Here is a 13,520-nt window from a genome sequence, read left to right as displayed (position 1 = left end):
TATTTTACTGAATGCATATGATATTAATTCTTCAACATAAACTAACATACACCTATTAAATGACACTTTAAAGAGTAGCTTAGTGGAAAGGTCTGTTGTGTATGTTTAGGCATATCTGCTTGATTAAATAACTTTAAAAGAGCTGCACAGAAAGAAAACTGATGAGGGAAGTAAATTCTGTTCTGCCTTATGCATCCATTAAATTGTTCACTAATTTTTCTGAATGCTTTTGCAGCCCAGCTGACATCTGATCTGTAGGAATATTACTGAAACCCCAATTGACTTGGCCAGTTAGAAAAACAAATCTTTACTCTTTTTAAGTAAACATGTTCTATTTAGAGTAATACATAGAAATGCAGTGAAGTGAACTGAAATTGTGGCAGGGATAGACAGATGTTGTCCTTGTGACCTTTTAGAGCTGCTATTAGCTGGATTGATAAATGTATAATGAAGGGTAAAAGTTTACTTTTATGCTGGTTTTCTGCTAGAGGCTCCACGTCTTTTTGTTTTGCTGTTGCAGGAGAGGAGAAATGGAATTAGGGGCTGTAATTAATAGGATTCCAGGTAGACAGCAGGGTTGAAGGGACGTGAGGAAGTTTGCAGGGTACAACGAAGCAGAAAAAGCATCCAGTAAAACATGTCCATTTCAGAAATGTGCACTGCAGTACATAATGTGGGCAAAGGTTAGAAGCCCTGGTTTCAGGTATTCCCAGAGAGGTTGTGTGAAAGAATGGCACGGCATTGCAGGCGGTCTTGTAACTCAGGGCAGGCTTTGCTTCCCATTGGGTTTTTACAGTTTTGTAGGCCAAGGCACAAGATGGAAGAGGAAGTAATAGCAAAAATGCACTGCTGATAAGGCTAATCTATGTGCTTTCTTAGTACTTTTGAAACACCTTGATCCATTTCCAATGAGTAATTTCATAGCTCAATGGCTTTGATTATATTTAGCTTTTTTCTCTAGTCTTATGTTCTGGTCAGTATAGGTCTTTACATATTGAATACCTCCTTGGTTCCTACTGTCAGGTACATCTGCAAAGCTTTGAGAATCAAAGCTTTAGAAACTTTCTGATTTAGAGATTGATCAAGTCTATGTTAGGAGTAGAAATGAAAGTTAACAGAAGGATTAAAACAACTGGGCAACTATATTCAACTGTAACACAGCAGGAACACTATGAGTGGTGGGTGTGTTGGAGAATGGGGATTTTGTCCTGGACTACGTATGCTTCTTTACTGTAGTCTGTGCCTCTTCTTTAAATTGAATATGCTTGAATGTTCCTTCCATTTTCATGTCAATCTTTTAATATTTGTTTAGACAAATACACAATGAAATCTGGTAACGTAAAAGAGCATCTGACAATTTTAACTTGTTTATTTGAGTCAGTGATAAATATCGCTTCTTCTACTTGCATGTTAAATGACATGGTGAAGGATATTTAGATAGGAAACTTAAGCACTTACCAAGGGAAAAAAGTACTTTTGTCACAACAAAAACTTGTGAAAAGAGGTTGTTATGAAATAACAGTTAAAACATTTTTAATGCAACATGTAAAAATTATTTTTTTAAAAAAGGTTAATTAGAATTGTTAACAAGTGGAATGCAAGTGCTATTACAGAGTTCAGTTTTTTGTGTACTTATATTACTTGTCAAAGACTTCTTAATTTTGGTCAGTGAAAGAATATTTTGGGGTAGTTGACAACCTTTTTTCCTTCACCAAAGCTCATTAATACAGATTTTGTTGTTCTGAAAGGAGGTATGCTTTATAGAACATATCCATATTATTATTATTATTTTCTCTTTTTCTGATTTGTATTTCCAGAAATAATTCAAGCTTGAACTCATTTAAAAGGAGAGAGAGAATTAATTAAATTTGCATTGACAAGCACTTTTGTTTGCTTTTTTTCCTGGAATTGGGAGTGGCTACTGGGAATGATCTTTGTCCTTGCTGTTTTCCATAGTAAAGCAGAGACCAGTTCGACTGAACTGTAAAGGCAATATGAGAAGAGTTGGGAACTTTGCCTTCAGGGAATGCATGAGTGTTTGTTCCACACACATGTTCATGTGCATGACTAGAGAAAAACAGACTCCACCTGTACTTTGAGGATACCCTTCACTCTATTGATTATTAAGTAGTTGGCAAAGGTCATTTCAGTTCTACATAGTAATAAAAAAAAAAAGTTAAATATTAGGAAGAAAGGTTAAAAAATGCACCATTTTGCCACTGTATAAATTGGTCATGCTCCCAAATCTTGAACGCTTTATGCAGTTTTGGTGACATTATAGCTAAAAGATATGGTAAAGTCTAGTAAGGATTATTAGAGGTGTTCAGAAAGCTTCCACAAAGTCTGACTTATCTTGGAGGAGGGATGACTTGATGAGTACATATATCATGTATAAAATCATGAGTATCATGAAAAACTGAATAGAATGTGGTTGGGCACTTTGGTAGCACAAGAAAACATCCAACTGAATTGAGGCTGACATTTTTATAGCCACAAATTGACTTTTGCACAAATCACAAGTAAACTGTGCTCCCTCTCATTTGGGAGGCAAAAATATATAAATGTCTTAAAAAAAAAAAAAAAAAAAAAAAAAAAAAAAAAAAAACAGATTTACATAGAAGCACTGACTGGTAATAAACTAATACAGACTATGGCTTAAAAGTCTGAGAAAGTATCCTGGGAGCCCTGATGCTATTTGCTCTTGTTCTTACACTTTTTTCTCTTAAGAATTTATTGTAGGTTGCTGTCAGAGAAGGTATTTGAGAGACTTTGGGTCTTGCCCATTATGATTTTGTGATGTTACCGTCAGTAATATGGTGGGTTATGGAATTAGTCTTAGATAGGTTGAAGGTGTAATGTTGGACGGAATTCAGTGTGTGTGAGAGGAGGCTGTAAAACCTAGTGTGTGGGCTAATCGTGGAGACTGAAGGGTTTCAGTAGTAGTATCATTTACAACATTTCATCCAACAGCAAGTTTTTTGCTTTAGCGAAAAGTATTGCATTTTAATGTCACATTCCTTGTCCTTTTTGTGATAGTTGTGCACAGGAAGGCGGTGACTGAAGAGCAGTATATATGCCTATTGAAATACGGAGCCAGCTGTGTTGGCATATAGTGTATTGGCATGTGACATTCAGTACCTTGCTCACACCAGGGAACGCAACTTTGGAAGGGCTCAAGATATGACTTTGAATTTACTATCTGAAGTGTGCCTTCTGTATGCTACCTGAAGAGAAGTGGGTGGAGATTAATTTAAGCATCTTGCTTTAATTTGCTGCAACCTCAGTACAGAGCCTCCCAGTAATTGTGACACCTACAAGTGAGATTGTTTCAGAATAAAGGCTACAGAAGTATCAGAATACTTGATAGAAGGTTTGAGATGATGTGGAGGTCATTCCTTCAACAAGTGTGAGGTTTTCTGATCAGCAGTGCCTAATTTATGCTAACTGTCCAAGCATGATGTTTGCAAGACTTGGATATCAGTCCAAAATGTCCTATCTAGGAGTTGCATGAGACTGTCTACATGCATGTTAGATACTGCTTCTTAATGAACTGCCCTGGTCACTGATACTAACAATGGTATCAAAATAGCAGGTTAGGAGACCTGAATCTTCTGCAAGATCTTTTCTAAATTGGTGGTTGGAGTTTTGCAAAGAGTTTCACCTTGGTTTTGACTGTGCTGAAATATAAAAAGATGTCTTGCAGCAACACAAGTTTTGCAAACTGTGGATGTGTTTTCCATTTCCTTTTCCAAAGGTAGTGGGAACCTTTTTTGTGAAGTGGAACCTGGGTATTGTACTTCTGTGGTGTTTTTATTTTTGTTGTGTACTCAGACCTAGTTCCTACTTCAAAACTGTAATTCTGTGATGTTCATTTATTTAGATAACCTTAAATCCAGACAGCAGTTCTCTGTGGGCTTTGCTCTGTTTAGGTCCATTTTTCACATCGCTGTGAATCATTCTCAAGGTTCATTAAATCAACTTCTTAAATTATATGACTTCTGTCAATAGACATGGCTTAATTGCTATACAGTTTGTTCTGAAAAGCATATTTACTCAGAATGTAATGAATCTTGTTTAAATATAGTCAACTGCATTGACTTTGTTCCTGTTTTATCTTCTACTTACTACTCAAACTTTTGGTAGCAGCCTCCGAAGGTCACATCTAAAGGAGTTCTGTACCTGTGCCGAGTTCAGCATGATGGGAAGACCAATTTGTCTGTAGCAGATGTTCCATCATGTCCCTATACACACTGAAAAATTACCCTTTAATAAAAAAAACAGGTCTTGAGAGGTTAGCACTTTTGTTGTTTGCAGTGTGTGGCGCTTACTAGCTTGTGGTACGGGGTGGGATGCTCAGAAAGTTCCCAGGTCAGTATCATGTATGGCCATGTCCACTCTGGTTTTGCCTCATCTTGGCTGGTAGTTTGTAGGGGTTGTGAGGCTGCTTGCTGTTATTCTACCTCCAGAAATGCGATCATGGCTCACAGCTTAGGTGCAAAAATGTTTCCCTCTTTCCAAACTCCCCTACAAAACAATAACATCTAGTTCCAGAAAGAAAAAATTATATGGAAATGAGGGGGTTTATTAAAGGGAATGACCCAGAGGATAAAAAGGTGGTGATTCTCATACTGTTCCCTATGTGTGTTTATTTTGAGCCTCTATCAAAACCATCTTAAAAAAAAATCCACATGCTTCAGGTGAAGAATGGTATAACAAGTGCAGTGAAAAACAAAACTGATCAAAGAATGGAACCATATCCAAACAAGGAAAACAAACTCTGATAAGTCAAATACAAAGGCATAATAAGGCACGTGTAAAGGGATCCTGAGAAACAGCTGATGACATCAAAACAGTAATAAGACTTTTCAGATGTTTCAGGAGCAGTAAACCTATCTGTTTGCTTCTGGTTAGGTAAGATGGTTCAAGGAAAAAGAGGCCGTAGCAGAAAAACTCAATTGCTGTTGTTGGTATTTTCTGTGGAGGAGTTAATGGAATGCTGGAGGTATTACTATCATGAGTCTCTTGAGAGGGGAGTCTGGCTGTATTGGAGCAGGTGAGGAATGATGTGGGCACATAGAGGAGATGAGGCATGTGGAATGGTCAAGCCTACCTGCAGTCTAGAGTCTCGTTACTATTTTAGCAGCAGGTTTTTAAATTGCTATGAAGTGTGGAATCCCTTTCATCAGCTGCATGCAGTTTCTCCACTCTTCCCTTTATTCTGATTCAACTTGTTTCTATTGCCCTTTTGTAAACTAAATCTGGGAAGTGATCATTTAAAAGCAAAAATGCCTTTTTCGGGGGCCTTTTCTTTTTTAATTAGGCTATTTCAGTTTTTGTTTTGATTGGAGATCAAATAGCTTTTGGCACTTGCACTATAGTTGCTCAATTTCTCCTTCTGTTCTTCTTTCTAGTCATATTTTGTCATGATTATGCCGCTTGTATTGATGGGGTTTTGTTTGTTTTTTGTAGTGACTACAGTTCCTGTCTCACCTCTTTGATGGAAGAGGACTATGACCCAGAAGTGAACTCTCCACTGTAGAACAAGAAGCTGTTGTGGAATAATTTGTGTCCCTTTAAAAGCAGCACCCAGTCTACAAAAAAATAGAGTAGAAGAGATTATTTTTGGACCTGGCATTTTTTTGTCCATGTGACCTATGTTTCAGCATGTAAATGGTGAAAAACGGGGAGATAAACATTTGTGCCTGCTTTTGAGCTTTATATCAAGTAGTGTTTAGCTTTGTGAAGCATTAACCAAGTTACGTGAAGACCAGAGTATATCCTAACATTCATTTTTTAAAATACTATACCTTTTTTTAGCAGATGTATGTGATAAAAATGAAGTTTATATTTTAAGAGCACTTGGGCAGATGCTTCTTGTTTAGATCTCAGCATTTGGGGCAAACGTTTTTATGTAACGTCGTCCTTTTTCCAGAGTGTTCAGGTTGATCTGCTGCAGATCATGAATTATCCAGCAGACTTGAGTGTTTCTGTTCAGTATTAACCATGGTGTTGCTCTGAATGTTGTCATGCAGACTTGACAAACCTTTTTGTAATGTAAAGGCTGACTTCTGTACTACCACAACCAGAGGAAATTTAATGAGGTGAACGTGGTCGTGGCTTTTTAAAAATATAAATTACCTTCTTAGGTTTTTTTTTTTTTTGTAGTGAGAGTGCAAAGAGAGGTTAAAATGAGCAGCTGAGGGGGTGAAGGGCACAGTTGGCACGAAGTGCGGCCTCTCGTGCTCGGCTTTGAGACGCACTATTGCCTCAAGGCTGGCCTTACAGCATACTGGAGAAGGAAGGAACCCGAAGGTCAGTGAAGCACAGAAACTGAGAACATTGGACTACAGAGGCCAAACTCAGGGTAAGTGATCATATATACTTTTTCCTTTGCTTATATAGTGTTGACTTGTTCATAGATAAATTAAAGTTGAAAAATCAAAATGGTAAACTGGAGAACCTTCCGTGAAAAGGCAGAATTCAGTTATACAGAGCAGTAATAGAATTTTCATCATTTTGAGCAGTGGAAATTGCTATGACATGTTGGAAAGAACAAATCAGTTTCAGATTCCTCACTGAGACACCTCAGCTGGTCTTCAGTTGAACTTCCATCAAGATCCTTCAACCAGCTTGTGTTCCTGTTCCTAACCGTTTGGTTTCTTAGCTATGAAAGCAGTTTCAGTGTAGGTTGTTCCCTGGTGTATGGAAGTTGGTGGATCTGGATACAATTTTAAGTTGGGGGTGCAGGAGCTGGCATATGGTTGTCTTTCAGGTCTCTGGCCTGCTCTCAGTGTCTCTAACATCACTGGTTTGGTCATATTTGATTTACAGCCTCTGGAATACAACATGCAGTGATCACCCCTTTGTAGACTGAGGCAATGAGCAATGAAGGAATGTACCCCAAATTCTGTCATGTCTTGATTTTACACATCTGTGCATTGTATGGCTTTTATATGCTGTTTGTTCTGTTGTCTTCCTGCCTCCATGCCCATCCTATCATGAATTTCATGGGTGTGTTAATTGTAAACAGGAAGTAGCTGGGAATGTTTAAGCTCTTACCTGTTTTGGTCAGAGGAACAAAGTCAGCAGGAAGAAAAAAATGCTGAAGTGTAATATGAAAAACTACAGCACCTTTCCCCTTATTCCTATAGGCCAAGCTTTGGGAATAAATTGTATTATTATTTCACTTTGGAATTGATGACAGGGAATGTTCTTTTCATTTACAGATCCTGGCCATGAGGTTTGATGCCTCATTTTATTGAAGGGAGACACTGGACCTAAATGGCGCAGCATGACTTTGTTCCTGCCTGGCTTAACTTCTCAACGCCACAGTCAACCAAGGTAACATTAACACAAATCACCACCTTGTACAGCTATGACAGTAATAAAAAGCAGAAAATTGCTCTATGTTTTGTTGAACTTAATTTTAAAGAAGGCTTTTGGAAGCTTACTAAAGTGAAATTTTTTTTTTATTTATTATTTGTTTCAACAAATGTATCCCTTTTATTTCAGAGGAGGAACAATCTTTGCATTCAGACATGGAAGTAGTTCAGTGTCTTTGTGTTGAGACTTGAGTGAGATCCCAAGTAGAAAATCATTAAAGAAATGGCCCTAAATCTGTGGGGGTCAAGACTTGACCTGCCACTTACAATTCAGGATATAATTTGGGTTTGATTTATTAAAATAATCTGACTCTTGCTGCATAGTAGGTTGATAATAAGCCCTTGGGCTCTAACTCCAAACTCAGAAATACTCATTAGTTTTTGGCACCCTTAAAACAAGGGCAGTTTGCCTGTTGTCATCTTTCTAAAACTGATTCCAGAAGAAGCTTAGGTTGACCCAAGAAGTCTGTTCTAGGACTTCGACAATTTGTGTTTCTTGTGCATTTTAATAGCAAACCAGATCACGATGGACAACACTGATGAACAAGAAACAATACAGCTTTCACCTTCATGCTTAAATATGAGGAGACAAAAGTGATTTCAGGATATTTGACCCATTTAAAACAAACCTGATTTTTTTGTAAATGAGGAAAAGTGAAGAGTAAAAGATTCTTTAGAATCTTAATACTAGAAGCATTAATGTTTTTCTACAGCATCATAGTTGTTTCAGTCCAAAAGTGCTTTAACTTACTTAATCTCTGAATGTTAGTCAGACTGATTGGACCCTCCATGGCTATCTGCTCTTCTGACTTCAGGGAGTGAATGAATGAGCACCTGTGTATCATAGAATTTCTTAAATGAATTTTGCTGAAAGTATGTGTTTGCAAAGACTGCTGGTAATATTAGTATGTTAGGTTCTCTCTGATTCTGTGTAAGATGCATGGATTTATGTGCCATTCTGATCAGGTTCTTGTGATTGTTGAGCTCGTTGGCTTAGCAATGTGGATATGGGTGCTGTACTGAAAACTAGTATAAGAATGTGGGGTTAGGGTTTGTTTTTTTTTTTCAATTAACAATATGTCACTGTTGGACTGACAGGCTCCTGGAGTGCCCTAATGAATGCTTCATCATATCACTTTTTACTTTTTGCAGTCCCCTGCAGCTACCTTTGAGAAACATGGAGAGCATCTTCCACGGGGAGAGGGCCGCTTTGGGGTGAGCCGTAGGAGACACAACTCTTCTGATGGATTTTTCAATAATGGGCCTCTCCGAACTGCGGGAGGTGAGTAGGAAGGGTCAGAATGCAGCCTGAGATCAAACATTTTGGAATATTCTACAAAGTGAAGAATACTGCAGAATATAAACAACATTTTCCAAAACTGTACCTTTTCAAAACATCCTATAAGAAACTCGTGCTATTCTCTTCTCCCATGCCACGTGCTCAGGCCTTAAGGGGTTTCTGTGGTAGTTGTATGTGCATTGTGTAGCTTGGGTTTTTTTCTGATAAAATCACACAGTAGCTTAATAAGTTTGGCCTAGTAGTTACATAGTGAACACTGACTTAACAACAAGAAAAACAGCCTGATATTTCCAGTATTCTGCACACCGTGTTGACTTTTTTTATTTGCATACTTCTCCTTTTGTTTAGACTGCTGGCATCAGCCGTCCCTTCTCCGCCATGACTCTGTAGATTCTGGTGTTTCTAAAGGAGCTCATGTTGGGCTTTCTGGCAGTCAGCCTGGCTGGCATGGTCCTTCACGGGGCCATGATGGTGTGAACCAGCGTGGTGGAGGAGGAACTGGAGTTCATCGCCACTGGAATGGCAACTTCCATTCTCGGAAAAGTTCCGCCTTTCAAGAAAAGCTGCCTGTTGAATCCAGGGAAGAAAAGAAGGAAGATAAAGAGCAGTTGCAATTTGAGGAAGAAGACTTTGTAAGTGTGTAGCTTCTCACTAGAAGTGGCAGCTGTGAGAAGTGGCTTTTTGGATCTCGTTTTAATTAGCACTGATAGGTGGTGAGGATCTAGAGTTGCATTCCACTCCATGTTCGAGATCACAGTAGATTTAACAAAATTATTCTAGTGCTGATGGGATGCTAATTGGTACCCAGAGTCCTCAGGATTTGACGACCTGTTGGATTATGGGGTTTGGCACATTACTATATTTTGCCAAATGGTTATTGTGAACTGAAGACAGCATTGTAACGCACAAGCCAGATCTTGAGCGAAAACCATAAGGCGACACTTTGGTCTGCCACAGGAAGAGTAGTTGTATTGACTTTGTGGCTTTGCTTACAAAGCCTTTTTTTTTTGCTCCTAAGTACATCTGTTCAGCTTATCTTCAGTCTACCTGCTGTTCCTGTCTCCTGCATTCTCATACATGTTGGTGTTTGTGATAACCTTCCCAAGCTTGTTCATGATGTGCTCAGACCTTTGCAACCATCTGTCTTCAATCTTCTGGAATAGTATTTTGTTATCAGAGATGTTTTCCTATTTCTCTGTTAATCTGGGGATCGGGGTTTCTTGAGCCATTTCTTCCATCAGTATCTCAGATTTATCAACTTCTTATCCAGCATTCTGATTCACGTGGTATTATCAGTACAATAGTCTCTTACGTCCTGGCTCTATTTTTACTGGAATATCTTTCGTTTTCCAAGCTTTTCCAAATAGTACTTGGACTTAACGGCTTTCATCCTTTCCATGTGCTAATGTTTTAAGATATATGAACATTTTCTGCTTTCTCTTTTCAACTTAATTTTTTTTCCTCTGTCCCTTGATGAGGATTTTATTGTTATCAGACCATGTATTTTGCTTTTCGCATCTTGTTTTCTGCTCTCTCTAGGCTCTTCTTGACCAGTGTAATGAGGTTGTCGTGGTTTAACCCCAGCCAGCAGCTAAGCACCACAGAGCCGCTCACTCTCCCCCATCTCACTGGGTGGTGGGGGGAGTGAGAATTGAGAAGAAAAAAAAAAAGTAAAACTCATGGGTTGAGATAAGAACAGTTTAATAGAACAGAAAGGAAGAAACTAATAATTATAATAATAACAATATTAAAATGACAATAATAAAAGGATTGGAATATACAAGTGATGCACAATGCAATTGCTCACTGCCTGCTGACCAATGCCCAGTTAGCTCCCAAGTGGTGATTCCTCCCAGGCCCACTCCCCCGAGTTTATATACTGGGCATGATGTCACATGGTATTTCTGGAATACCCCTTTGGCCACTGGGTCAGCTGCCCTGTCTGTGTCCCTTCCCAACTTCTTGTGCCCCTCCAGCCTTCTTGCTGGCTGGGCATGAGAAGCTGAAGAATCCTTGACTTAGTCTAAACACGACTTAGCAACAACTGAAAACATCAGTGTGTTATCAATATTCTTCTCATACTGAACCCAAAACACAGCACTATACCAGCTACTAGAAAGACAATTAACTCTATCCCAGCCGAAACCAGGACAGAGGTCAATATTGTTTGTAAGGTTCTGGTAACTCAGTCCCTTCACCTCATGCAATTCCTCTGACTTTGTCTTCAGTACTAAAGCCATTGCTGCCTCCAGTAATGAGAGTTTCTGGTGATAGTGCGCACACCTGTGTGTATCATCATCTTGAGCTGTTTGCTCCCTTATTCAGCTGTTTTTCTCTAGAAGGCTGTTTACAGCTGGAATTGTCATGCCAGTTTGATGGCACTGCTTCTATTCAGGAACTTAGGAGTTGGAGTGAAATATACTAATGCCCACGGCTGCTTCAGGCCAAAATCTAGAGTCTACACTTATATTGCCACAAAAGCCAGTTTGATTTAAGCTGCTGGGTTTTTTCAGTGAAGTGCTTGGGGAGTGCATACTGTTGTTCAGCTGCTTCTGCTGGGACTGGTAGCCTGCATCACAGGTTAACACCTGGAGTGCAGTGATAAAGCTTGTGTGTAGATTTCTGTTAATCTGATTTCTCAAGAATACTGTAATATTCAGGATTTCTATAAGCTTGTTCTTTAGACTGTCAAAAGCCTGTTGAAATGTAGAAAGTTACTGTTAATGATTGCGACTGTGTACTGTTGTAGTCTATCTTGGTCTAAATCTTTCTTCCGTGTACTTCTTCAGTCTCTTCTTCAGTGCCTTGATGAGTGCCTTTCCCCAACTTACATGGCTGTTTCATCTGTAATTACTTCCCCAATTATTTTTTTTTAAGATTATAAAACCACACACTGTCTAGTAGCAAGCTTTGCTAAATAACTCCTGTATTGTCTTTGCCATAGTGGTGGAACTAATGTATGCTGTGTTTAAGTATGTAGCTGTTAGGCCTGTGTGGCTGACGATGGCAGCACTTTTCCTGAAAGGTCTGCAAAACAGGCTGTTAGTCTGCAAGATCTCCTGTGGTGTGAGCACCCCTGCTATAAAACTAACCTGTAACTAAAAAATGAAGTACTGAAACAGAGGAATTTCTAGGGTCTGAGGCAGGAATTTATGCTATCATGTGACTTTTTTTCCTAACTCTTATAGAACAGGAATGCCTGCTATTTCAGAAGCTCATTATTAGAGACTTATACTGTCGCCATAGTAACTAACATATGAAGAATTCATTAAAAAGAGGAAAAATATGGCTTTATTTTGAACTGAAGTTATTTGGGATGGGGGAAGAGGAATAGCTAATCAGGAAGACTTGTCATTGAATGCTTAGATTTTCTGTACTCCACTTTGAGCTTGGACATGTCCTTAGTTGTTCCACTAAGTTGAATTCTGATACTGAATCAAAGGTAAGTCTGCAGAGAGCACTGAGTTTACATGCAGTATTGTCTGAAAAGTGGACTCTAAAACTTAACGTAAATTTACATGTAGTTTCTTTGTCTGTAAATGTATATATATTGATTATTCCTTTATGTTAGAAGCCTAGTATTGCTTTTGTTTGTTTTTTGTGGGTTTTTTTAATTAGTTAATGTATAATTATTGTATAAAAATATTAGGGAAATAAGACTAGATACTTCAGCTACTGATGATGTGGATTCTGTTTTATATTTGAGCTGCTGATTAAATACCTAAATGTTTTATGTGTATATTGGTTGATGGAATCTACTTAATCATATAGTAGAAGACTGAAGGGCCTATCCTGAACCCTCCGATAGTTCTGTTGGAAATACAGCAGAAGCCAAGGAGAATACAAACTTGATTTTTAGATGTCTTGTGACAAAGCACTCTAACTCAGGTGCTGTTCAGAGAAATTTACCTATACTCTGGGTTCCTAGAAGCATAATGTTATGTTAATGCTGAATTTTTTTTGTTACATGTGGTATAATGATATACTTATTTGCATTGTCTTTTTGCAGCCATCTTTGAATCCAGAAGCTGGAAGACACAACAACCAGAACAAACCTTTAGGGACACCTTCTGGAGTATGGGGTAGGTAAAGGTAGTTACATCGCTGTACGGAATGCTGATGCCGAGGCAGAAAGTTGTAACTGATGTTTAAATGCTATTTTTTTCACTCAAAGAGATTTTAAAGACTCAAGTGAAGCAGACAGTTTGCAGCTTTCTCTCCTTTGTTGTTTTCCTCCCACAATCTTCACTAATCTCTTGGCCTTTTCGCCTACTTGAAACTGTGCTTGTCTTGTCATAAAAAAAAACTGCTGGTGGTTCTGCGTTCGCTTCCTGTCTTCCTGCAGTTACAATTTCATGCAGACATCACTTGAAGGGCAGAGCAGATTTGAGTGAATGTCGTGGTTTAACCCCAGCCAGCAGCTAAGCACCACGCAGCCGCTCACTCACTCCCCCCCACCCAGTGGGATGGGGGAGAAAATCGGGAAAAAGAAGCAAAACCCACGGGTTGAGATAAGAACAGTTTAATAGAACAGAAAAGAAGAAACGAATAATGATAATGATGACACTAATAAAATGACAACAGCAATAATGAAAGGATTGGAATGTACAAATGATGCGCAGTGCAATTGCTCACCACCCGCCGACCGGCACCCAGCTAGTCCCGGAGCGGCGATTCCCCCCCCCCACTCCCAGTTCCTATACTAGATGGGACGTCCCATGGTATGGAATACCCTGTTGGCCAGTTTGGGTCAGGTGCCCTGGCTGTGTCCTGTGCCAACTTCTTGTGCCCCTCCAGCTTTCTCGCTGGCTGGGCATGAGAAGCTGAAAAATCCTTGA

At 39.0% G+C, this 13,520-nt stretch overlaps 1 protein-coding gene across 3 annotated transcripts in view; it reads left to right on the top strand.

The window, feature by feature from the left end:
- Window positions 1-13,520, top strand: part of GPBP1L1 (GC-rich promoter binding protein 1 like 1) — a 36,106-nt gene that overhangs the window by 10,305 nt on the left and 12,281 nt on the right. For all 3 annotated transcript variants that reach the window (XM_030032424.1, XM_041127527.1, XM_030032425.2), the window contains 5 exons: window positions 5,470-6,364; window positions 7,227-7,341; window positions 8,535-8,664; window positions 9,031-9,314; window positions 12,692-12,764. In XM_030032424.1, coding sequence (XP_029888284.1) covers window positions 7,282-7,341; window positions 8,535-8,664; window positions 9,031-9,314; window positions 12,692-12,764 — 547 coding nt within the window. In that variant the 5' untranslated portion in view covers window positions 5,470-6,364; window positions 7,227-7,281. The remainder of the gene's footprint in view (window positions 1-5,469; window positions 6,365-7,226; window positions 7,342-8,534; window positions 8,665-9,030; window positions 9,315-12,691; window positions 12,765-13,520) is intronic.

The sequence above is a fragment of the Aquila chrysaetos genome, chromosome 12 (genome assembly GCF_900496995.4).
Source record: "Aquila chrysaetos chrysaetos chromosome 12, bAquChr1.4, whole genome shotgun sequence".
NCBI classification, from domain to species: Eukaryota; Metazoa; Chordata; class Aves; order Accipitriformes; family Accipitridae; genus Aquila; species Aquila chrysaetos.
The sequence above is the reverse complement of the archived record's forward strand: the minus strand, read 5'-3'. Positions and strand labels throughout refer to the sequence as shown.